General features: G+C 36.8%; 3 protein-coding genes across 7 annotated transcripts; 1 reads left to right on the forward strand and 2 right to left on the reverse strand.

Moving 5' to 3' along the window:
• The first annotated feature begins 5,075 nt into the window (after window positions 1-5,075).
• Window positions 5,076-9,824, forward strand: LOC137710359 (Mitochondrial substrate carrier family protein). The gene is made up of 10 exons (XM_068449313.2): window positions 5,076-5,298; window positions 5,599-5,707; window positions 5,904-7,227; window positions 7,348-7,466; window positions 7,723-7,847; window positions 8,133-8,232; window positions 8,415-8,492; window positions 8,623-8,706; window positions 9,061-9,146; window positions 9,330-9,824. Exons 3-10 carry the CDS (start codon window positions 5,967-5,969, stop codon window positions 9,532-9,534), a joined length of 2,058 nt encoding a protein of 685 aa, XP_068305414.2. The 5' UTR covers window positions 5,076-5,298; window positions 5,599-5,707; window positions 5,904-5,966; the 3' UTR covers window positions 9,535-9,824.
• Window positions 9,825-10,120: 296 nt separating this feature from the next.
• Window positions 10,121-14,432, reverse strand: LOC137710358 (bromo-adjacent domain protein, putative (DUF3527)). Of its 2 annotated transcripts, none has more exons than XM_068449311.2 (3): window positions 14,019-14,432; window positions 11,270-13,145; window positions 10,121-11,032 (listed from the first exon to the last, which is right to left on the reverse strand). In XM_068449311.2, the coding sequence occupies exons 2-3, from the start codon at window positions 13,127-13,129 to the stop codon at window positions 10,703-10,705; spliced, it is 2,190 nt and encodes a 729-aa protein (XP_068305412.2). In that variant the 5' UTR covers window positions 13,130-13,145; window positions 14,019-14,432; the 3' UTR covers window positions 10,121-10,702. The 2 variants fall into 2 exon arrangements, with proteins under 2 accessions (XP_068305412.2, XP_088551898.1); XM_088695772.1 differs by lacking the exon at window positions 14,019-14,432 and adding an exon at window positions 13,748-13,907.
• Window positions 14,433-16,797: 2,365 nt separating this feature from the next.
• On the reverse strand, window positions 16,798-23,543 carry LOC137710357 (ASI1-immunoprecipitated protein 3). 4 transcript variants are annotated; one of them, XR_015963602.1, is made up of 9 exons: window positions 23,012-23,487; window positions 21,649-21,711; window positions 20,168-20,923; window positions 19,880-20,017; window positions 19,561-19,644; window positions 18,642-18,711; window positions 18,285-18,344; window positions 18,112-18,198; window positions 16,798-17,364 (listed from the first exon to the last, which is right to left on the reverse strand). XR_015963602.1 is itself a non-coding variant. In XM_068449310.2 (8 exons), the coding sequence occupies exons 1-8, from the start codon at window positions 23,366-23,368 to the stop codon at window positions 17,077-17,079; spliced, it is 1,833 nt and encodes a 610-aa protein (XP_068305411.2). In that variant the 5' UTR covers window positions 23,369-23,543; the 3' UTR covers window positions 16,798-17,076. The 4 variants fall into 4 exon arrangements, 2 of the variants coding, with proteins under 2 accessions (XP_068305411.2, XP_088551900.1); XM_068449310.2 differs by lacking the exon at window positions 18,642-18,711 and having other exon boundaries at window positions 23,012-23,543; XM_088695774.1 differs by lacking the exons at window positions 16,798-17,364; window positions 18,642-18,711 and adding an exon at window positions 17,502-17,627.
• Between the last annotated feature and the right edge of the window lie 2,912 nt (window positions 23,544-26,455).

The raw sequence follows: 26,455 nt of genomic DNA on the forward strand, positions 1-26,455 counted from the left end.
TCCAGTAACGCAGCAGATGGTTAGCCATGTTGTGTTCCTTTCAAGTGCAAATATAAGGATAGGATAATGACACAAGTAAGGGTGTCGAACCACATGAACTGATTAAAACTCTACAAATGACTAGCTTTTTGAGAACCCTAACTAAGCAATGAAAATGAAAACTGAATTTAGATTTTTGTTTTGAAAGCTAAAGTAACTTAAATGCAAGACAAGATAAAGATGAATGATAGATTGATTCAGAAACAATGGGAACGGAACTAGGGATACTGATTTCACCATTACAAGTCAATTCCATGAAAATTAAGTCAAAACGCATTCAACTCTCCAATCTGCAACTAGTGTTCGTTTTACTTATTTATGATCATCCATTTCATGTGTGGTTGTGATCAAATGCAAGTAAGAATCCATTAAGAACAAGAAAACTTCAAAGAACCAAAGAAATCACATGACAGGATGTATGCATATCAGTTTCTTCATTCATTCACATGTCCACCAAGATTAAGCATGATGTGTACTATAACCCTGATCAAATAATTCATAAGCAGTCCTAATGGTGATCAAACATTAAGATTAACAAACAAATTATACTATAAAATCAGTGAATGAAACAAGAACATAGATTGATAATTTGAATACTTTAACTTAATAACATAGAGTAGGTTTGCAAGGCTACATCGAATTCCCTAGCTATGAACTTAATCACACAACATGATTACATAATATATAAATATCAAGAACAACATGAGTGAAATTAAAGTTCATAGAAGAAACCCCCTTGAACCAATTCTGATGTGGAAATCATTCAAGAATAGTGCGGCTGCGTGGTTTCTTTGGTGGCAGCGGATGGTGAAAGGAAATAGGGTTTTGTTTCTAAAAGAAAGGCTAAAGAAAGAGAGAAGAGAGAGAGCTCTAGGCGACCCCAAGGGGGGCTTGTGTAAAAGTGATCTGAAACCCTAGTATTTATATGTTAAATGGGGTTGCAAGATATTCCAAAGTGATCCCAGCAACTTAGCCTTTATTTTGCACGTTTTTGCCTTATTTGGCACCTGCAAATCAAGCTAGATATCCTAATTCCTTTTCCATTATGTTCTTCTTCTTCTAACAAGCCAGATTCATCTTGGATTATTTATTTGGGCTTCAAAACAGGTCATTAAACTTCTTTCCACGTTTGAATAAGGGTCAACCCCAAAAATGACATGTTTTCATTTCTTTTGCCTTCAAATTGATTCTAAAGTACATGTAACTACACATTAACACAAAATAAGATAAAATGCAACTAGTTTAACTCAAAAACATCACAAAGAGACTAGACATGGATGGCATAAATGCATGAAATATATGAGTTATCACGCCACCAAACTTCTTGTCTCCAAAAATCTGCAGTTGTTTCCGAGGTCACCTCTCATCAGCATCTTCTTGATTTTCCAGGTCTCTTCTCCTCCTCCTCGGCTTCCTGCTTAATATTGTTCACTTTGAGCGGTGGTAGTTGTTGACGGTTCGGATAACGGAAAGGAGAAAGGTTTTGAATATCTGCTTCTCTCTTGTTGGCGGACAACATCGAAGACAGAAACCCGAACGTTAGAGTAGTTGAAACTTCGTGAACACATTGTGGGTAGTGCACCCTAACGTTAGAGTAGTTGAAACTTTGTGAACATATTGTGGGCACTGAGAAGTGCACCCTAACGTCAGAGTAGTTGAAACTTCGTGAATATATTGTGAAGTGCACCCTAACGTCAGAGTAGTTGAGACTTGGTGAACATATGAAGTGCTGGAAGCAGGGCTTGGGGTTAGCTCTGTGGAGACTTTCTTCTTCTGCTTGTTCGTCGTCTTCGTCTTCCGTCATTCTTGAATATTTAAAGAAGGGGCGAAACACGAAATAGGGTTTTGGTTCATGAGAAGAAACAAAGACCTCATCGGAGCTAGGGTTTCTGGTGATAATATCCATGATGTGCAACTTCACTGTATATGTGTGTGTGAGAGAGAGAGAGAGAGAGAGATAGAATAATGGTTAGTGATAAATGAAATAGAATGACCGGCTAGCTATTTGTAGGATGTGAATACTGAACCAGTTTGGATTAGGAAATCGATTGCTTAATTATTACCTATTTGATATGGGAAAAAAAAAAAAAAAAGATGCTTTTTAAGTCCCTCTCGTATTGGGATATTTCGTGTCCCCGGCTTAATTGGTCGCCAAGTAATTTTACCAACGATTGATGTGCCGGCTAGGGGTGTGTTTGGAAAGGTTTGTATCAAAAACAAGGTTTTCAATTTCTCTTTCAAAATTTCAGAATCGGACCACAATTCTTAAATTCAGAATTTTTGGCATATCTAAAAATATTCCTCTAACTTTCATATAGTTTATAAGTTTTTTAATATAGTTTATAAGTTTTTTAATATTCCTCTAACTTTTTCGTACATCAATAAATATTTTTTTTTGAAATATTTGATAATGGTTATGTATAAATTCAATTGATTTTTATGGTACATTGGTATGCTTATTCTTTTTAATATATAAATGTATATTTAGTATTAAAACAAGGATTAAGTACTTAAAACCCTCCAACCTTTTAGTGTCATTCCAAATTGGTCTCAACTTTTTAAACATTCCAAACAAGTACCCAACCTATTAAAAATGTCATATCCGCTAACCCGTAACTACATTTTTGTTAAATTAACTAGGTATTGCTTTGTATCCAACATCAATATAAGGTCATGAAAGCATAGCCTCCACCAAGTAATTGTCACCACCATCCCCTTCAGGCCATTGCCTCCAAACCCAATGCACAACCGCAAACTTCACCCTACAAATCAAGCAACCAACATCAAGAAAAAGGGCATGGAGGTTGTCGAAATGGTATGGACTGCCATGATGCGGCCACCACCATCTTCACCGCCCAGAAAGAAGAACTCGTAGCTTTACTAGCTAAAAATTGGCAAATGAGAAAATCACATGAGCAGAAACAAGCTCATCAAGACCCTATATGAATTCTTAACCTTCTTTTGTGTTAGGAAATTTCTCGATCCTCATTTTTATTTTCTATTTTATTCGTGAGTTTGTTTATTTATTTTTATTTTTTCATCTTTATGTCTTTTTTGAAGTTATTTTTATTATTATTTTAGTGTCCAAGTAAGCAAATAAGTGGGACCCATTATTGCCACATGTGCAGTTAATGGTAAATATTAAATGGGACTTAAAAGATGTGACATTTTCAATAGGTTAGGTACTTGTTTGAAATGTTTAAAAAAATTGGCACCAATTTGGGATGACACTAAAAGGTTGAGAGATTTTGGGTACTTAATTCTAAAAACAATGAACAAAATATATCTAAAAATGACAAAAAATAAAATAAAAAGTGGATTATAGTTGAGTAAATAACTATAAAAAAAAAAAAATAAAAAAAAAACATTCGTATGTATTTTTAGACCATCTCCAACCCTTGGAGTAAAACCTAAAATTTTTAGCCCAGAAAATTTAGGCTTTAACCCAGAAACAATATTTCTGCTCCAACCCTTCTGGTCTAAAATTTTAGCTCCAGATTATTAAAAAATGAATTTAGGCTATTTTTTTTTTAAATTAACTTTAAAAAAAAAAATTTATGTAGACTATACTAAATTAATTTTATGAACAACCTAAAAATATTTAAATTCCGATAAATATTGAAAAATCACTAAATCAACACGTAAAACTCATGAAACACTATGGAAGAATATGAAACAGATGATAGAGATGTATGAACACAAAACACATGAAACAAATATATGGGAAGAAATGGTTTTGGAAGATGGCAGAAAGAAAATTTGGAAGAATTGGAGGAGAAAAGTGAGTTTGTGCGGATGTTTGAACAAATACATAGATATTTATACAATTTTTGGGTGAATTTTAAGTTAAATTATTTTTTTAAATTATTTTAACTGTTGGATTTAAATTTAGGCCGTTAGATCTTTTTTATACTATTAGATTTGATCATATTAAATATCAGCAGTTGAATTTAATGAAATTATAAATTTAAAACAAAAACAATACAAATATAAATCTGGACAGTTGGTCCATTTGAATTAGAGCCATTGGATGATGGAAAAGAGCAGTTAGGCTCATTCTTCTTGCAGGCAAGTGGTTGACATGGCCACATGGGTGGAGTCAGGAGACCTGTTGGGTGAGGCGCGTGTCGTGGCGCGTGCCGTGCGTCCTTGCTTGGCGGGTGAGCTTCAATTGCCCTTTCTCACTCTCACATGTGAGCTCCACCACAAATTTTGGGCTAAATCTTGGTTGAAATTTGAAATTTATTTTTTGGTGAACAAGATATAACATTATCTGGGTAAAGATGCCAAAGTTTTACAGAGAGAGCCTACCCTGAGGCAAACAGCCAAAGACGACAATTAGATCGAGTAGTGTAAGGAGGTACAAGATTCCATGATGCCGCATCTAATGCTAAAAGTGTCACTCCTCACACTACCAATTGAAAACTTAGGATGGGGGAGGGGCAAGGAAGATCATCATTACACAGAACATGCACAAGGAAAGATGGGGGTTGAAGTGTTTTGAGGGGAACAGATGGGAAATTTGAGGACTTACTCCAAAATATTTAGAACAAGGGTTGGAGTGTGTTCTAACACTAAGCCCCATTTCAGAATAAGGGTTGGAGTGTTTTGAGGGGAATAAAAGATAAATTTTAGGACTTACTAAAAAAATTAGAGTTGGTCTTATCGGAGTAAGTTCCAAAACACTTAAAAAAATTCGGATAAAAAATTTAGAATTTTCAAAATCTTTAAATGCATTCCAATTGTTTGAAAAATATTCAGATTCAAAATTTTGCGGTTCACTTAGGCAGTCGCAACTTGACTAGACACCACCGTGGGAGTTGCAACTGGGTGTCATATTTGTAATAACAAATATTTTTAGGGTGTATTGCCCATGTAATTTCCTCATTTTAGAATCGTCCTAATTGGACAAGGATTGTCTGTCCTCCCACTTCCAATGCCCTCCTGTTTTGTGTGATCATGGTTAAGCCACGTTAATATTTTATATTATTATTTTTTTATAGAAATAATAAAACAAAAATAAATAGTAAGACAAGGGAAGTGAGAGCCATACTTTGGCTTACTTTGAATTTGGTAGCGCAGGCGTTGTGATATATGAAGGCGTACTTTGAATTTATGCTGCGCACAAATCACTGTATAAAACCCTACACCACTGCTCCTTAAACCCTAATATTTTCCCCAATTCTTTTCCCTGGAAATGTTCCGCAGAAGAAGGACAGAGGTTCTGACTTCGGCTCCCCCGCGGCCGCTTCTGTTGAGGTTCAATTCTTTCCCCGGAGAAATGATTTGTTCTTTTGATAATTTTTCCTGTTTGGTTGCTGAGAAAGTTGGAAGAGAAAATAATCAGATGATTGAATGCTTTTATGTTCAATTTTCACTCGATTGAATGTTTTTAGAAGATTATTATGTTTCATATATAAGTGGATTATATAGTCTAATGGAATTTCATATGAAAGTTGAATGTGTTGCACCTTAGGGTTTTTTATTGGACAAAATGTTTGAGGGTGTTAATTGAGATGGAATTATGTCTCACTTTGTGAATTTTCAATTACTATTCAGGGTTTCTGTGTCGTTAATCGGGTCATTGTGCTCCTGTGGATTGGGGAAGCTGGGGCCGAGTTCGTTTTATATAATCTGCAGTTAATAAGCAATGGGAGGAAATTGACTGGTAAGTAACAGTATTGCCGTTTAAATGTTTACTATTGTTGTTCTTACTGAAAGTTGTTAGCTGAATTCTTCCGATTAGAGTTTATACAATGATATGTAATTATGAGGGGAGAGAGATCAAATGGCAATATGTGAGATTAAATATTTCTATGTTTTTAGTTCCATTCAGTGATGCAATCTGTTAATTCCCTTTGCAGTTACTTGTATTTCAAGACATTGTACTCTTCTTTTTCAAGGAACACCTTAAGAGATTTAAGAAAATGGCAGGGGGCAATAAACTGTATAAGAATGATCAACCTTCGATCAAATACAGGTGGTACCCAGTTGGTCAGGCATCCTCTGGGCTTCCTGGTTTTGTTCATGAAGAATCTGCCCCCGCCATTTCTGATAAAGTTAATAAGCAATGCAGTAGAAAGTTGCAGCCTAAGCCTCGTGAGATATTGAGCACTGCTGAGCTCATCGCAGCTGTTGGCCAGATATGGGATTGTGCAAGTCGTCCTCTTGGTTTTTTTCAACCCAAGGCACATTCAAACCAACATGACGGTGGCTGTCAGAAGGAGGTATTCTTGGCTGATATAGGTGGGGAAGGAAATGACACGGCACCTATTTCAGCCAAGAGTGAGTACTTGTCTGTTGATTTCAGGAATTTTGGTCCATTTCCACCCGCAATCCAATCGAGTTTAGATTTTCTGCAGGTAAGTGAAAAGATTTCAGTGTTCGAACCTTGCAGTAGAAGTTATTCTCATTCATCATTTTGGAGGTTTTTGCATGATGGTGCGAGTGTGTCTCAAGAATCTTGGAGGGGAAATGGGCTTGCAAGTTTAGAAGTCTCATACCAATTGGGAAGTATATATGGATGGATGGGTGATATGATTTCTTCTGGGTTAAACTGCCCAGTCAAAGTGACTGAGATTGATAACAGAACTGGTCAGTACTGCATTCCAGGAGAAACAGTGAGCATTGCAGGCCGATCTATTTCAGGAGATACAATTAGTCATTCAGAGAAATTGGCCGCAAATGCTGAAAATCCTGCTGTAATTGAATGTTACAAATACCATTTATCATCATATGAGAATGGAAACTTGGAGATGGATAGAAGCACCTCTCTGTCTTCTGATTACTTCCTGAATTCGGTAGGCAGTGTGGCAGATGGTAGTATTTCAAGGACCCCATATTCTAATCTATATACTGACTATCATATAGACTCGATTGTTTCCTGTAATGATGTGTTTGAAGAATGTCATCCTAAGACAGATCATCATGAACTACTTGGGAACAAAAAGAAACAATCTGAAAAGTATATTATCCAAGATGAATGCAAGGCAGAGATCTGTGCATTAGCATGTGAAAAGCGTCGTTATACTCTTCCTAAGCAAGAGCATGCCTTTGCAGGTGCATTGTCTGGAGTATTTGTTAGCATTTGTCTTCATCCTGTTGATACAATTAAGACTGTTGTTCAATCCTGCCGAGCTGAGCAGAAGTCTATATACGACATTGGAAAATCAATTGTGTCTGATAGAGGTGTGTTGATTTATGCGAATTCAGGAGAATAAACGTTATTGACTAATTTTATCTTCGCTACCCTCTAGAAGGCATTCTCTTAAGATGTCACATAACTGATAGCGGTGAAATTGATTTTAGGTTTAACTGGACTTTATCGTGGTATTGCTACCAACATTGCATCATCGGCTCCAATTTCTGCAGTTTATACTTTCACATATGAATCAGTCAAGGGTGCTTTACTTCCTCTTTTTCCAAAGGTACCATCTTGACTTTTTGCTATCTCTACCATCTTGCTTTTCCCTCTGGCTTGGTCCCTATACTTCTCTGTCTCCTCAACTAATTAATTTGTTTAATTTATTTATTTGCAACTCTAATTATCATGTGGAAGTGGGGAGGGGGGACAAAAAAAGTCCATAACATGTTGTGGAGTCGTAGACTTGTAGGCCTTATTGGTAATTATTGCCAATGCGTTGCATTTAGGCTTTCAAAGTCTCACCCATTTCATTTTTGCAGGAGTATTACTCTTTTGCCCACTGCGTGGCAGGCGGTTGTGCAAGCATTGCTACTTCCTTTATTTTTACTCCTAGTGAGCGTATAAAGCAGCAGATGCAAGTTGGTTCACACTATCACAGCTGCTGGTATATCTTTAAGATCCTTGTATTATCTGTTGCCTATATCACAATCGACATGGTATTTAGTCAACTGTTTGTAGCTATTTATTTTGATTGCTGTATCCATTCAGATTTTTATTTTAAAGTATTTGAACTTTTATTTGTAATAGTACTGTAAAGTCAATGTCATTTCCTTTGTAGCGGCTTTAGACATTTCTTCGTTTTAGCTATCAACTCTGGTTCTGGCATGGTCCACACATAGAACTTCTGTTTTGTTAGTATTCAGATTCCCCCTTTCATTTATTTTTTCAGGAATGCATTTGTTGGAATCATTCGGAAGGGAGGTTTGCCATCACTGTATGCTGGATGGGGAGCTGTACTCTGCAGGAATGTTCCTCACTCAATTGTCAAGGTCAGTTGTTTCTACGTACGATTTAGTTTTTGTGCTAGAGAAAGGAATTTGAGTCAACAAAAAACATGCGGGAGGAGAGAGAGTATCAGACATGTCCTCTTGCTTTGTTTGTATTGTGGATTCATTCAACTGCCTACGGTTATTTTTATTCGTCTTATTTTAGCTTTCTGTCTCTACTGTAGTTCTACACATATGAAAGCTTGAAGCAATTTATGCTGTCTCCAAAAGAAGCTGGTGTCCAACCCACCACATTACAAACAGTTTGTTTCCTTCCTCTATGCCGAACATCTTCAGTTTTAACTATAATCTACCTTCTTGCAATTGGCTTAGCTAGTGTTTTCTTTCTCTTATCATCTGATTTTTATTAACATGATTTTTCCGCTCATGCAGCTAGTTTGTGGAGGAATAGCGGGATCTACTGCTGCTTTATTTACAACTCCCTTTGATGTTGTGAAGACAAGATTGCAGACTCAGGTTTGCAATTTTGATGCATTTATTATTGAACTTATTGTGATGTTGAACAATTACAGTCGGGGTATTTCATGTTCCAAAATGTCTCAGCCTTTATTTAGCGATTCACACCAGCTACTTTGTCCATAGATTCTGTACTAGCTTCCCAAAATAGGTTTCTAAGAGCATTGCAAGGGTAAGATATTATCCACTTGAGACTTTTGAAGTAGAATGTGACTGGGGAGGACATTTGTTTTGACATTTTGTGTCTGTAGAGTTTGAACAGGTCGCATGTTACCTGGACTTTTACACTTTGTAAATACTATAACGAACTTTATATATGTTGTCTGTGCTTCTTAAAAAGTTTGTGTTATGCAGATTCCGGGTTCTATGAGCCAGTATAATGGTGTGATTCATGCCCTTCAGGAAATAGGAAAGAGTGAAGGTCTGCAAGGCCTCTACAGGTATTTCTTATTCCGTTTCTTCTCATTCGTAGGTCAGAAGAATAGTTCTTTTTATCATCAATGAGCTGATTTCATCTCGTCCTACCCAGCAATTTTATGGGGAAACCCTTGCAAACAAATTTCCATTGAGCTGTATGCTTGATATGACGATAGCATGACTGATTTTCTTATTGTCATTGTCAGGGGATTGACTCCGAGATTGATTATGTATATGTCTCAAGGAGCGATCTTCTTTGCATCGTACGAATTTTTCAAGAGATTGTTCTCTTTGGAGAGTCCCCAAACCGATGTTCAAAGAATTCAATACAAACAAAATATGGACAATGATCCAGTGCTGCCATCATCATCTTCACAAGCATCATCTGAACTGCATGCTCAACATTCATGACCAGAGATACAAGAATTCTTCAGCTTTTATAGGAGAATGATTGCATTCAAATTTTGTATGTGAAAGTTGTTGATAAGAAAAGGATGTACGGTCGGCATAGGTGCAAATGTGGATCAATAGGTGCAGATGTGTATCGATATATGTATAATTTTGTGTCCATTTTTCTAACACTAGTGTAACTTTATTCGCATTTCAAATTCATACAAAATATACGGAAAAAAGGGTAGCTCTTGGTCTAAACTAATTTTCATGTCATGATTCCAAGGAGGGCGAACCCATTTTCATTTTCATTTTCATTTTTTCCGTGAAAACGCCGCTATGATTTTTTCAAGAAAATGAAAAAGAGAGATTCGAACTTAGATCTATTTCAAAATTGGAAATAGAATCACCAACTTGGTTTTGGGTTTATTATAGTATTACACAGCCCGAGTTCTTGCTTTAAATTACTCAATTGATTTATAATACCTAAATAACCTATTTGTTGTCAAGAAGGTCGTTGTAGTATAGTGGTAAGTATTCCCGCCTGTGACTCGGGTTTGATCCCGGTTTAACATTTTAATGTTTTACTCTGTTGCGAAAAACGACAGGCCGTTAAGCAGTGACATAAATTTATGAGATAATTATTTTCTAACAAAGTTTGTATTCTTATATTATACAGTAACTAGTCATGGATGTTGTCTTCTCCCTCCTAATTTATAAAGTACAAATCAACCAAATTTGATAAAAACAAAAATTTGCAAAAGAGAAAAGGACCGCTATGCTAACTGCTATCTCCCAATTCTCATATGCTAACTTCTTTATCCTTCCCCTACAGGTTTCTATATGGACAGTGTTGTATGCTGTTGCATTTGGATTATCGACGTTGTCGATGAACATATTCAATGACATAATTCTAAATGATCTAGATTTTAGACCCTCCTTGATGGTGCTAACCCTCCCTCCGGCAATGGCAAGCCTCGCCCGCTTCAGCAAGTCCTTTTCGCCTCACTCAGTTGCCTGTTGAGCCTTGCCACAACTTTTTTTATACTAAATGACCCTCAGTATCTGTGTAAATGTCGTCTCGGCCATCTGTTGCTGATGCCCTTCCACTTGGTTCTGGTTAGACTCGGGGTCATCTCGAAATCCCTTGCGGGATTCTCCGGAGCAAACCATAGATGCTGCAGGAAATCTACACCCGAGCAATTGGAGAGAAGGGAGGGTTCAGTACATAAGACGGTTGGATTTTTTTCACCCTCTTAGCTACTTCCTTCTTCTCCCCTGCCGTAACTGCTTCAATTAAGTACTTCACTTCTTCCTCAAGCACTACTTTCAATGAGCTGCATTGTGACAACTGTGTGTTCCTCTCCTGCCCTGCGGCTGCGGATGTTTCTGTACCGTGCAAAATGGCAACACATGTAGAAAATGCTTGTAGTGTAGATAACCGGGCATGAAAATCAACTGCATAGTGTCCCTCTTCAACCATTGTCATGATCACTGCTGGTGCTTTCTCCTTCGATCCCTGCAAACAAATCAAAGTCGAGCAATAGCTTATGAGATTCCCTACATATATGTTACCAAGCATGAACAAAATTAATGAAGAACGAAATTAGCAGCTAGTCAACTACGATTCTTCAATGGGGAGGAACCAGCAAAATCAAACCCGTTGTCTCTAGAATTCTTTTTAGTTCAGAATTTAACAAAAAGAACATTTATTCAATTCAAGCTATGATCATGAAAATTTTTTCCAACGTCAAACCTGAACATAAAGTTCCATAAGCTTCTGATTCTCTGCCAATAGTTGATCATCAGCGCTTTTGGTGTGGGGATTGCTTAGGACAATAAGAGGACAGGACATGTCCCAGCCACCACAGTCACAGCCTCCACCCAACCTCCACCGATCTAGTAATGATGAAGGACCGCTGCTTTCAGCACTCGGTGTGCCATGGTTTCCAGCTGGTACCACCACCTGTAAGTTTCCTGGACTTTGGCTATCAGGGGCAGCCTCCTTCTTCTGTTCACCCATGGACAGTAGGTTTCGATGTACTTTATCACTAATTTTATCCCCTCTCTTGTATTTCAAGCTCTCTCTCTTTTCTAAAGGAACTTGCATAACGATGGCTGCAATTTCAAGGCTTGGATGCAAATCTGCAGACGGCCAGGCTGAAGTATCGTTATCACTGCTGTTGGAAGCATGTTTTTGTTGAAGTTTGACCTTGGTGGGACAAGACTCATCCAACTTTATAGTTGCCCCAACTGTGCCTGGACTAGAACCTTTGGGAGGTTTAACATCATCAAGGCTACTATTAGAGTTTTCTTGGGCTGCAAACGTTTTCCTTGCATGAGCGATATCATACACCACAAACTCCGTCACCATGGAATTTTCAAAAACTCCATCTTTGAGTTCCGAACATAGGTAACAGGACACTTGCATCTGTCCCACCATTGAAGAATCTCTGTCACTACCATATAATCCCCAACCGCTGGCATTGCTCTTCTTTCTGCTTCCGATGGAGTGAAAGGTATACACCCAATTAATAGCATTATCTGCTTTCCATGTCCTGGCCACCAAGACGTCTCCTGAGCACTTCAACGAGAACTCAAAAAATGGCATTCCGTGTTTATTTTGTAACTTGAGATGGCCATGTAGGTGAACTGGCGAGCATGCAACAACCGATTGGTGGTTATCTCGGTTGATACGTGGAGGATCACAATCTGGACTCTGTGCTGTATTTGAATAGACTGGCAACAAAGATTTTTTATGTGACCTGTTTCTTGTCATGTTTGCCGGCTCAGTCGTTTTGGCTCTGCCAGGTTCCACTACATAACTCGGAGTTCTCAAAGACTTAGACTTCATGAATGGATCAAACATCTTTATAATAGGGCTGAACCGGGTCTTTGAGCTGACCCTGGATGAGCGAGCACTCTCTGGTGGGGAACGAGATTGGAGCATTTCCACCTTAGCGGAGAAAGACTTGTGCAATGTGTGAACTTGGTCTCTTTCCAGAAGTTCATTACCATTATTTAGAGGTCCAGCAACAGCATCACTTCTTAGTTTCAGATCCACTGAGAATTCTCGTAAAGCTTCAGCAGAGTGCTTTTCCCTGTAATCGGGATCCATACAAATATCAATCAAACTATCTGATGAGCATGGTTCAACATGAGGCCGGCCAACAGATGGTGCATTCAAGTCTGATTTCAAAGATACTACTGAAGACCTATTCTGTGTACTCTCCTCATCTGAACTACACATCGTGTCAACAATTCGGTAAGAGAAAGAGGTGTCACTACTTTGCGGCATTCCAACTTTTCTCCTTCCTTCAACAGTGCCCATTTTCTTAATATTTTGTACCTCTTTGGAGCTTTGATATATAGAACCACGCTTAAGGTCTACGTTAACAACAGGCCTAGATGGAACACTTTTACAAGAAGCGCTGCGATAGTGATGAAAGCTGATTTCCACGAAATCCTCCTTTATGCTCGATAAATCATCTTTACGTTTTAATTTTCCTTTTGTGCTCCTTCTTTCACCATGGGAACGAGGACAATGAGTTGGAAGCACAGTGTTAGGACTCAAGCCTACCGTGCAATTTCTATCGAAATCCATCTCTAATCCCATTGACAGATCGGAAACTCTGCAACAAAGATGGAAACAATATCAACAAAAATCAAGACCTGCAGGATATAATTTAATCCTAACAACACTGCTAAAAATGACATGCAGTTTCTACATTAAAATTAAGGGCTCGTTTAGAAGTACTTAAAGTGCTACCTGCAAGAAGCACCAATTATGTGCTTCTTGTAGGAAGCAGTGTTTCTCCAGGATTCACTTGCATTTTTACTAAGGATTGGTTCCAAAAACATTTTCATCAAAAGCGGTTTCAGCCATTTTAAAAGCACTTTCAAACGAGTCCTAAATTCTTTCCCCAAAATAGGCAGGCAAATACATTGAACAGAAATAAATACACCAAAGAAAAGCATTCAGCTGCAACAAAAATTAACACCAATGGCAGTTACTACATCTCATCTGCCAAAATAAATCTGTCTAAATACAATGCACTATGAAAAGGGATACGCTTTCTGCAAAATTGATAAAAACGAAGAAATTAGATTTCAGAGTAATTTACTTGCACAGATATACTGAATCCAATGCACTTCTCTATCTGCAGAAAATTAGATCTCTAATTTGCAAAATTCCAAGAATTATTGAAAAAAAAAATAGTTGAACAATCCTCACCTTGGCAGAAACCATTGTTTGAAAAGGCACAAAACCCATCAAAGATTCCAAACTTTGAGATCACATAAACCTCAAAAAACCAGAACTTGATCTCTCCAAAAATGAAAACCCATAACCCAAAAGCACACAAGAAATTCTAATGACTTCAAAAACACCCAAATGAGTAAAGCAGTACAGCCAAAAGCTATATATTCCAGAAAAGAAGTTGCTTGTATTTTCACTTGCATTTGAAGGCAACCAAAAAAATAATGGTTGCAGAAAATGTGCTTACCCCACCACAGAGCAGATCTCTCAGATAAGTGAAGCCAAAGGAAAACCCACCAAGCTACCGGCAGATGCAATCATGTTCTTCAATCTCTTCCACTCAAAGTCTCCTTGAATCTTCAACAGCAAAAAAAAACCCAAAACTCCCAAAAGTGTAAATATATATTTCACTCGAGATAAAAAGGAAAAGGAGACTAATCAGAACAAGGCCAAGAGCAGTAAAGCATGAGACACAAAAAGTGAGGTCTAGAGAGAGAGAGAGAAAAAGGTGGATGAAGGGTGAGACAATGTAATCAGAGAGAGAAAGCATGCCGAGAGAGAGAGAGAGAGAGTGTGTGACTTCACACTTCACACTTCACAGTGAAGATCTGTCCTCAAGCCACACACACAAGAGGAAGAGTGCAAACAAGAGTTTTGTAGCATTGAAGAGACAAAGGGCTGCTGCCTACTTTTTAAACCCCAGTACTGTTTAGTTTAATAAAAAATTACATTTTTACATTAAAAAATCAATCATAGTATTATTTATTTTACTTTTTATTTTATCTTTATAGTTAAAACTCAAAATTTTTAAATTTTTTTCATTAATTTTTTTTTTTTTTTATTTCTCTTTCAAAACAGGATTAGTTGGGTTTCCAAAAAAAAAAAAAAAAAAAAACCAAGATTAGTTAGAGGTTTCTTCAAGCAGTCCACCCTTTTAGAGATCAAGAAAGACTTACAGAAGCATATCAACTTTTTCTTGACCTCTATCTTGCTATTCACTATTGCTAAGAATTGAACCCACAAAATATCGTGTGGATTTAACTTTTCCATTTTTTTGTAACTTTTTTCTCTTTCTTTTTGTGTTTTTTTCCTTTTTTTTTTTTAATTTCAATTTTCTGGGTTATAATTTATTTGTACACATGGCGCCCTTGGAGAGAGCACCCATGTTTAGAAAGACTATAAAGCATTCTTCTGGACCATTGAAATGCCTTGTTTAAGGGGTATTTTTGGAATTCTGATGCCATTGATTAGATTAAGGTTGGTGTCCTTTACCTCGCACTGCCACAAATTAATTATTATGTTTTATGGTTTTGGGAAATTGCAAATATCAAAGACTGGAATCCCGCAATTAATCTGACGGTTCCCTATAATTAATCAATTAATCAAATCATTAAATTAATTTAGTGAAATGCAGATCTTGCCCTACTATAATTTAATTATAATTACTCTAAAACTCCTCAAATTTTCAAAATTTAGATACTTCTTAGTTGACAAGACAGCCCTCTAGTATTATCTTCAAATGCCATCTTCTCAATAGGATCACTTTTGGATGGGATCAAATCTTCTCCGTCCAAAATGGATGTGGTCTCTCTGTGTCCTCAATCGCTGATGGACACGTGTTTATAAATTAAACTTTTTTTAACTTTCTTGTCATAAAGTTTATATATGTCAATCAATAATTGGGGTCATATTAAGGCTACACCTATTTTGGGTGCAGGAGATTTGATCTCCTTTTTTATTGGATTATTTTTATTAAATGATTTCAAACTAATGAGATTTGAGAAAAATTAGGGTAAAAAAAGGGAATAAGCACAAAGCCAACACTAAAAAGATTAGTTGGAAAGAATGTGTAATGAAACAACTTTTAAGTGGTATAATTAGTGTTTAAAATATCTGCATTAGCGAAAATATCAAAATGCAAATTTGTGAAAATATCGATGAATATATCAAAGACCGATATCGATATGGGTTGTTTCGATAAAAATAATGAAAATCGAAAATAAAACTTTAAAAATTAAAACATTAATTTGAACGAAATATAATCACATGCTATAAATTGTTTAGTTTAGGAGGGTTATTTAAGTCAAGTGGTCCCTTAGAATGAAAAAAGAAGAAGACACAAGTGAGTCAATGAAAATGATGGGAAGTCTACTGTTGGGGAATGGGAAAGGCATGGACCCCAAAGCTAAAGGAAAAATGGGTAAATCCATATGCATGTGATTGGTTTTAGGCCAAGCGGTCGGTTACATCAAGCCCACGGAATCTTGGACTCGAGTCACGCAATCCCATTTAGTTTTAGGCTTTTAGTAAGGTAACGATAGAGAGACGAAAATAATGTGTCACAAAATAAGAATATTAATCAATGCCTAAGTAAAAATTTAATTATCAATAATCATATTATTTGATTTGTAAATTTAATTTTTGTGGCATTATCTTTTATCTAAAATGGTATCTAAAACTTAAAATCGATATAATTGATTTCTGAATTTGTCCACCATTATTCATTTTGATCAGTACATCACAATTAAATAAAGACAAAATGTCAAATTTACTATTTTTACTAATCATTTTGGCTAATTATTTATTGAATTGTGGATAGTTTTGTTATTTTAATCCTTATTTAATAAAGATTTTTCATAAAAAGACCAAAATAATTGACAGTAGACAAACTTATACCACTTATATTGATTTCAAACTCAAGTAGCAAAGTACAAAATTATGACAATCTCAAAAACTATTTTGGCTTTAATACCTTTATATTTTAGTCAAAGGATTTTGTAACTGGTATGGTAACTCTCATCGGGTAAACAAATAAACACCCAACCCCTGTTCAATATTTTGGTCGGATGGTATTCCAGTAAGAAATCTTAAGTTTGAATCTCGTGGATAATAAATCCAATATCAAATAGGTTGCCTATTATGTGACTTAACAGAACTCTCCATCTCCTTAGTGTAAAATACATCATTATATCGTTGTACTCAAAAGAAAATAACACCCAACCCACGTGTAAGCAAACACAAGGAAATAAACACCCACGAAACTCAACAGAATAATGGTGACAGAGAAAACAAGTACAAGGCATCTCTATCTCCTTTACTTGTCTGCTCGGTTAGTGCAATTCTATCTTTGGAGCATCAGCAGCAGATACAGAATTCAAGTCAAAATTAACTACCCTAATCCCCCGGGGGTTCAAGACCGCTTTAACTAACATATGCATGTGTATACGGCTGTACAAAAATTACCAAGGCTGCATTTCCTACATAATTCATCCACCTATCCATAAACTATCAAGACCGCAGCACCTCTACTCCGCTTTCTTTGCAGAATCAGAATTTTCTTCCCTTTTGAACTTGCTAAGTGATCTTTGCGCTTCCAACACCGGCATATATGCTTCAGTTGTTTTTCTTAGAGCGTCCTTGGTTGTCTTGTCAGGCTCACGTGGGCTCGCCAGCTTCTTTTCAACATCTTCAAACTTGGCAGTGGCCAAAGGAGCCGTCCCCACATTCTTGTTAGAACTGGGTGCATCAATTGTGAGCATTGAAACCGCATCCCGGGCAGCATACCATGAATGACCACAGGCAATACACTCCAGCTTTTAAAAAAAAAAAAAAAGCATGAGAGGGTAAATTTGCAACAAGCAAACTAGGGATATAGCTCTGTCACAATCTAAATTACCCTTGAAAAAACAATGTTCATGCATTCTTCCTTTTAACTAAAAGGAAAATAAACAATCAAATGGCCTTATCACCTATCAGTGAAATAAACAATCAAATGTTGGAAAGAGGACCCAACGAGAACCAGAAAACTTTGGTAGATAGAGATAACGCAAAAACTTCTTTCATCCATCTTCACCACCTATTTTAGTTAGACTACAGCTAAAATATCAAAAGTTTAGGGACTTAAATGTATGCAATTCAAACTTGGAAACAAAATAACTGATGTAGCGATCACAATGTGTAATACGCTGATCATAGGTTTTGATACACGTATGAAATGTTATAACTTTTAATTTAAAGGGAAAATTGGTTTGTGTTGCCAACTCAATAGTCATAGTTGATGCTTGCTTTATAGACAGTGGGTAGGACTTTCAGATTACTTAGGTCAACCCCCACTCTGCAATTGGTGTGATACCAGAGACATGTTTTCTTCTTGGTATTTTTGTCAGAGCTGGACTATTTGACACCATACTTAGCCCTCAAACATTACCCATTATTTCGTGTTGCTCCCAACAGTGTATTATCCCAGTTTATAGAGTAAAATATAGTGGCAAAAGCAATTGCCACTAGCCTATAGACTATGGTTGGATGCATATCATATATTAATCTCTATATGCACTAACCTGATAGCGAGCACTGTGTCCTGCTTGAATAATGTCCCTAACTCCCACTTTGAACTCTGAGCATCTTGAGCAACGAGCGTCAGTCATCTGTTTCACGGGCAAGAAGTCAACAATGTGCACAAAACGTATGTGCTGCAGAGCAAGAAGTCAACAATGGGTACAAATAAAATCACCTGCATACGCTCCCAATCATCAGGCTCCTTCTTTGCTCTCTCCTCAGCTGTTAAACCCTCCTGAAGTTCATTAAAAGGTCACGTTTAATGACAAATCAAAACCTTGACAGCAAGAGCAACAATAGCATTATCACTTTTGTCTAAACCAAAAGTTGGCTATTGCAATTTGCAACAACATCTTGTCTGCTTATTATACACGGATACTCAAAAGGTAACATCTCAAGAGGCCATACTCAACCCAGGGCAGAGGGAAGCACAGAAGCATTTTATTTTATTCTCAACTGACACCTTCATACTATGAGAGAAAAGGTGAGCAAGTAATCCCGAGTCCCAGACTCCCAGCCAAGGCATAAATACCTAAAGAATTTGCTGAAGCAATCTTGACTCTACATCTTTCACCAAAAGCTAATGTATTCCTTCTCTTCATCTAGTCCAACAATGGCAATAAAACCCCACATATGAACATCCACGAAATTACTCTTTAGTAAATCTTATGAACAACATTAAAAATATGCAAAAGAAAAGAGCAAATCAACTCAAACATGCCTTAATTCAACAGAAATGAAATAGTTTACATGAATTTCTGTGCTATTCCATAATAGGATACATTTTCATTAGGCAATTTTCCATTATCAATGAAAAAAATTGGAGCACTCGCGACCAAAATAGACCTCTTTAGATGTTACTGAAAAATTGTTAAATATGCATTCAAGATTTTGCTGCCAGAAAGGAATTGAAGTTTATTGATTTTTATAAACAAACAAATCAACATGCAGAACCTAAAACCTAAGAGTACCAACAATTTCTCTATGGCTATCTGCTTTGAAGACTAGTTGGACCTAAAGCTAAAAGCATAAAGAGATTCTCTATGAATAACCCACTTCAACCCAAAGAACCAAATATCAAACACGTTTATCGTCATTCACTTTCCTTGATAAATGCTCCACCAACCAACTGAACAGCCTTACCAAACTTTTTTCCTAGAAAAACCTTACATGAACATGATAAAAAAAAGAAAAGGAACAACATCCAAAGATATAAGAGACGTGTCTACTACCACTGTTGGCATAAATACCTTCCATCCCTCCAAAATTAGCTAACAGTAAGTTAGACTACAAGGAAGAATTAGTCCGCATAGATGTTACAAATATGTCCAGTGTGACCAAAAACAGCTAAAGAAAACTGGGTCTGATCAAAATCGAATCAGAATTAATCTTCCTTGAGAATCACCATAAAAATCAACCACCTACAAATCAAGCCATGATAAAGACCATACCTTTAACTCCTCAGGTGACATGTTCACTATTGTTAAAGGTTCCAACTCTCGATTTAGCAGACGACGGGCTAGGAATGAATTTTTCTGCAAAGAGAAGAAATATAAGAATAAAACGAGAGAAAAAAAGACATTTGAATAGAAAACAAAGACGTTTAAAGACTAAAAAAGTTTGGACCTCAAACAAATAAAAAAGACGATGTTCATTTATGAATGGAAAAATGCAACATTCTTATAACACAGTTGGAAGGTCTTTTCAAGAGTATGTTATCTGCACACATATGCATGACCATGAGCATACAAGCACACAGAGCCTTCTGACCTGGAGATTGAATCCCAGTTGCCGCAACTTCTGGTTATACTTTAGGAAATCTGAGGAGAGAGACTCATGCGAAGCCTTCTCTAGAGAAGTAACTGCACGAACAGCATCCTCTGGCCAGAGAAAAGACGTGTTGCCACTCTGAAAAGAAATAAAGTTAACGTGTGAGTTATAACTTATAACATCTCCCAGAGACTCCACTCCCGATTTCCAGTGCACCCTATTTGTCAGAAAACCAAAGGATAAATATAGAGCTGCCAAACTGAGGGGGGAAAAGCATTCACTACATACCTTGACATTATCCTGAGATCCATTTCCAACTTCTGTGGGCTTACGGTCACTTTCATGATCAATATCATCAAAGCCAGATTTTCTCTTTTCAATACCGTTTGTAGTGTCAGCAGAGTTCCATACGTGGTGCCGGATATTTTGTAGAAGTTTCTCCAACCATCTGTCACGTAGTGTGTCTCCAGTTAGTGCCATGGACTTTGCTAAAATGGAATGATATTCTGAGTTGCTTGTTGGGCAGCTTCCAGGTGTTTCAGCTTTTTGATTGTGACCAGGCCTAGCAGTTGCTTCTTCCACCCTAGAAACATCAAGGGGTGATATATTCTTTTTAATCAGACCTCTTTTAGTCTTCAACTGATCATCCTGATAAACATTGTTATCTGCAATCTCTATATCAGGAAGTTCTCCCAATAGTTTAATAGTTTTCTGAACTAGCAAGTCAATCTCATGTTGCTTATCCTCTTCGTAGTCTCTATCTGTCAGCTTCCAGAGTTTTTTCCCTTGGGTGTCATACACCTTTTGCACAATGAAGCCAGGATGCTGTTTACGACTTGGAAGCTGTTTGTTTAACGGAACAAAATGCACCAAACATTTATGCATTACAGATTCTGCAGGAACCTCATCACGATGGAAACTATAGAACAACTCCCTTGTATCAGTTGACTGCCAGTTTCCACCAGCTTTTTTCTCTGCCTCTTCAGGACGATAAAACCACTGTCCTAATACCATCATGCTCCCACCTCCGGTCCTGCTTATATCCTAATTAATCCCCAGTTCCAACAGTCAGAAAATTAAAATTAAGTCATTGTGAATGTGAAGGAGACGAAAGAGAATAAGTGCATACAAATAAAAAAACAGAAAGCAAATCTGTTGCCCATAACTTCAAATAACTAGAAGCCCACCAAAAAGCATAATAGAACACAGACCAACATGCCAAGAAACTTGAGGAAAAATATTCAAGCAAAAGATGTATAATTAAATAGTCAAAGGTGAGGACAAAGTGAATCACAGGGTGAGAAGTGAATAACAATATGTGAAGCAATCAGCATGCTTATCCCCATGTGGCTCGCCTGTATTTGAGACTGTCACCATGTATATGTATATATGATCCCTATATCTTTGTTACATCTATACATGTTCTTTTGCCAGAAAATGCACATCTGCTAGTAGTATAGTTGTTTCCTCGTGATCTTAAATCAACATATACTAGAAGAAAACATAGAAATCTTCATCATATAAAAACCCCTACAGTTAGTTGTTTTCAACCAAAAATATATCACCATACTAAAAAATAACCATGTTTCACAATCTGAACAATTTGTCATAACCTGAATTTCACTTCTGATCTACTATATATTTTAGAAGCTAGGACCTCAAGTAATGAAATGCAAATAAATTAAACAATGTGAAAGGCAAAATGTTTAAAAGAACCAAAAATAATATCCATGTACAAAAGTGATAATATGATTTCATAAAGCATGTACCTTGATAATTGCCACATAAGGCTTTTGTCTGGTATCCTCAGGAGTTAGAAGAACCGGATCCTCCTACAGAGTGATTAAATGATCAGCGCAAAACATTAATGAAATAAACAAGTGATACCTCATTTAAAAATCAAGAGATATTCAGAACCTAGGGAATCTGAATCAAATAAATGAGCTTTTCAAAATCTAAACCATTTGAAAATTATATATATATATATATATATATATATATATATATATGTATATATATAGACACACAAAAAAGTATCACACAATATCAAGATGAAAAAAAAGGGACAGTACACAAAACCAACAGGTGTACAGAAGTTCAAGTGGCAACAACATTTGTCAAACATCCTGAGCATAAAAATATATAGAAATATCACATTTAACATGAAACACTTGATAACAATTTTCTGTGCGTAAGGAAAGCATATACATTATACCAACAGCAAGAAACAGAAGAAAACGATAAGCAATGAAAAATCTTTACAAAGACACGTAATTTGAATTTTACAGCATCTTCTTGTCAAAGGCACAAGAAGAGTATGGCTGCTGGAGACTCAGAACACAGAAAGTCTATGGAAAACACTCAAATCTGAAGCTTTCATGTACCTAGAGCTGACACTCATCCCATGTTTTTGTAGCATATTAGCTGAGGAGCTATTTGCTTCAAACTCATAAGAAGACTATTTGCTTCAACATCTAACATTTTCTGGTTCGGAATTGAACATGCAAAATTACTTCTCCTCTACAAACCGCATGTAGAGTTTATCCGGGAGGGGAAACATAAAATATATCCAAAAAAAGGGGTAAAAAGAGCTATGTTTAACCAATAGACAAAAATTTCAGAACATTCAATTGCCTCCCTAATCACAGGAAGACGACACCAACGAATTTGTCTGCATACAAAACTCAATCATTCCCTTTTGGAAATTTGGATAATATGTTTTCATCCAATCGTTAACTGTCTTAGAAGAAAATGCAACTCGAATTCTAGGATTCCCAGTGGAAGTTTAGTTGCTTAATACAAAGGGGCAGAGATGTTCCAAATTAAATGATACCACAATGCCAGCTTAAACAACAACATTTTCCAAACAATAAGTAGTCAATATTCTTACTTTGCAGCAATGAATCAAAACCAAAACAAAATTCAACCAAACAACCACCCAATTCGCCAAACCCTACAAACCCAACAATCAAAACCAAAAATTTCAAGATATAAAAAAAAGTACCCAGAATTCACAATTTCTTAAATTCTTAAATTCAAACCAATTATTCAAACAATGCGAGAAAATCAGAACCCTAAAACCCAAGCACCAAACACAAAATCCCAAAACCCAGCCCGAAAACGCAAACTGACCAGGTCAAATCGGGTCCCGTCATACTCAAACGCCTTGTAATGCTGCCTCCGGCCCCTTCCCTTCCCGGAAAGCTTAACGACCTCGCCAATCGGCTTTGCGTCCTCCACCACGTGTGGCTCCTCCTCCTCGTCTTCGCTACCTGACGCCGTTTCGGCCTCTTTCTCCTTCCCTCTCCTCTTCTTCTTACTCTTCTGCTTCTCCTCCTCCCCCGACTCTTCGTTGTCCCCTTCTCGAAGCTTCACCTGCTTCCTCTTCCGCGACGATGTATCCCCCGCCGACTGCTGGTGGCTCCGGGGTGCGACGTCGTCGTCTTCGTCGTCGCTCGTCGTGACCTGTGCAAACCGCCGGTTCCTCATGATTTTCCAGGCGAAACGCTGCGTTTTGGTAATCTGATTGTCAAGGGCCCTTCTCTCTCTATATCTGCTGTGTCTCAGACTGGGAAGCTCTGAGGACGATGACGTGGGTCGTCGCGGTATTTAAAGCGACGCCGTTTGGGATCCCAAAATGGGCGCCGTAGTTTTGCGGAATTTCGGATTTGCCACTGATAGCGGCTACGCATATTTTGGAGAATAACGAGCCAGCGACAATAATATTTCTTTTCATGTATAAGTTAAAGATCTAAGTTTGATTGTTGTCAAATGTTAATTTGAATCACATTATTATTAACATAGAAGCTTAGCCTACATCCTTCACCTTAATGGAAATAATATTATTTGTTCAAAAAAAAAAAAAAAATTCCGTGGCCCGTGGGGTTTCGTATGTTTGTAACCAAGTACAGCATATGAGGATGCTCCCTCGCTTGAGAGTTGTACCTAACCGCCGATTTCATCCTCAAGCTCATGAGGATAATAGTTCCTATATCTGTTGTGCTTCAACGTAGAGGATTGGTGGCCCACCGAGCGCCGTTTTTGCAAGTGTAGTTAATCCGTATACATGCGTCGTTTTACCAGCGAGGTGGTATTGACTAGAGAGGGAAATGCCAAACAAATACAAAGATTACTAGCATGATTTAGCACTAATACGATTTTTAATCAATTAGTCATTGTTATCTATACTATTACTAAGAGACAAAGCCGCACGACGCTTAATATTATAGCTTATTAGTATTCTTTTAACTTGTAAATGAGAGATTTTAGATTCGAATCTGAAAAATAATAAGTTTGCAACTAAAAATGACAAGGCTGGCTTTTAGCTAAGACAAATAATGCCTATGTGCTGGACTACTCGTTGGTTAAAAATTTAAATCTTTTGTAAGTAGCATATAAAAAGTAAAAACACGATTCAAAAACAAACTTGAACATGCAGGGGTGAAGCTTTAGAGGTAAACTTGGATGTGTGTCTTTCCTCTTCTCTTCCGTGTGCTCTCCTTTCTTAGGGCTGATTTGGTATTGCTGTGCTTTGAAAAAAAGCTGTTTCTGCTGTGCTGTGAGAATAAGCGGCTGTGAAATAAAGCAGCAGAGTGTTTCGTAAACTTTTTTGTAAAAGTGCTTTTGAAAAAAAAAAAGCAGTATTAGAGTGTTTGGTAAACTTTTATGTAAAACAGATGTGAAAAAAAACCGGTTTTTCAAAGCTGGGTTTTGCAGCTTCTTGTTTTTGGCTTTTTTTTCACCCAAAACTGTGAAAAAAAGCTGAAGCTGAGTGTTTACCAAACACAAAAACAGCTCCCAGTTTTTTTTTATAGCAGCTTTTTTCAGAATCACCTCAGTACCAAACCAGGTCTTACTTAGATGATTGTTTTATAGGCAAAGTGCCTTTCAACCTAATAAACGTACCAAGACATTTTTTTTGACAATTTTGTAAAGGTATGATCATACTTGGTAGATCACATTTTACAATGAGCATTTACACCATACAACATTTTTTAGTATACAAATCAATTCTCATTTGCCTACAATGTAGCAGTATTCTAATCATCTATAACTAAGAGGTTGAATGGTGAGTAGTGTATTTTTTTTTCCTCCTATATTTGTGAATATCGACAAAAATTTTGGGTAAATTATACAAAACTACCTTAATTATGGGTCGAATCATAATTTCATACCACATGTTTTAAACATTGCAATGTCATACCTCAACTTATGAATTCGTTGCAATATCAAATCTCCATTAAATTTTTTGTCAATTTGGTTTTTAAATGATGACATGGCAGGAATGAGACTCGTTCATTTGTGTAAGTGGAATAAAATAATAATTAATTAAAAAAAAAAAAAAAAAAAAAAATCTCCCCTTCGTTTTGCCCCAGAACCCGTTCGTCTTCCCCTCCTCTTCGATCGCCGCTAGTACTCATCCAAGTTATCCAACCAGATACTCCCCGACAGATGCGTCATTGTCAGAGGAGGAAGAAAAGCCTTCTCCTACGAGTTCTACCCCAAGAAAAATGACGAATCGTACGACAAAATGTTCTACTTCCGGTTCTTGGCGGAGACCGACGACCATGGCAAGGAGAACAATCTTCACCCATTCTTGCACCTTTTGCTCGACGACAACCTCTTCATCTTCGCAAACAACTGATCATTACAATAGCAACCAGATCGTTAAGGAACTCCCGAGTATGCTTGTCACCGTCAAGCGGAACTACCCAGTACGGGGTCCCTTGTCCCTCTCCTGCTCAAAATGAACGGGCTCCCAAATCATTCACCAGCAATTTTTTTCCTTCCAAAAACTACTGATAAATGGGAAATTTGGAGATTTCAGCACCAGGTATGAAGGGGTTCTGGGGAGAAAGGTGGGGAGGACGAATGGTTTACGGGAAAATGGAAGAAGAGAGATTTTTTTTGTTTTTAAATTAATTTAAATTGTTAAATGAAAAATAATTAATTAATTATTAATTTATTCCACTTGGCAAAAGAGTGGTTTCGTTCCTACTACGTCATTATTTAACAACCAAATTGACAAAAAACTTAATGGAGGTCTGACATTGTAACGAATTCATAAGTTGAGATATGACATTACAATATTTAAAACATGAGGTATGAGATTGTGATTCGACTCATAATTGAGGTACTTTTGTGTAATTTATCCAAAAATTTACTTATTGCACTAAAACATGCCTACATATTATATATACTCATTTTTTTTTCAGACAACTTTTCTCTCATCTTTTAATAATCATCTCGCTAGAGAGAATTAACCATAGAAAACATATTGAACAAGAAAATTGAGTTTTTACTGCAAACTGATTAACAGTGCGAGGAGTGACTCAAACCTCCTTATAAACTCTTGCACGATTTTCAATAATGATTTGTCTTTCATTGTGTTTTGAGTTCAATCTATCTTCCTTTAATGTGAATTAATGTAAAAAAACTCTTACAATAAATAAAATCCTTCAAAGTTTGGTCCTTGTCCAATGCCAATATAAGATTTTATCTTTCACACCTCACAACTGCATGAAGGTTTCTGTCTTAATATTGCAGTGCCTACCTGCTCTAGTGTTTCTTTTAATA

Source organism: Pyrus communis, chromosome 6 (genome assembly GCF_041283825.1).
Source record: "Pyrus communis isolate YQ-2024b chromosome 6, ASM4128382v1, whole genome shotgun sequence".
Classification (NCBI taxonomy): Eukaryota; Viridiplantae; Streptophyta; class Magnoliopsida; order Rosales; family Rosaceae; genus Pyrus; species Pyrus communis.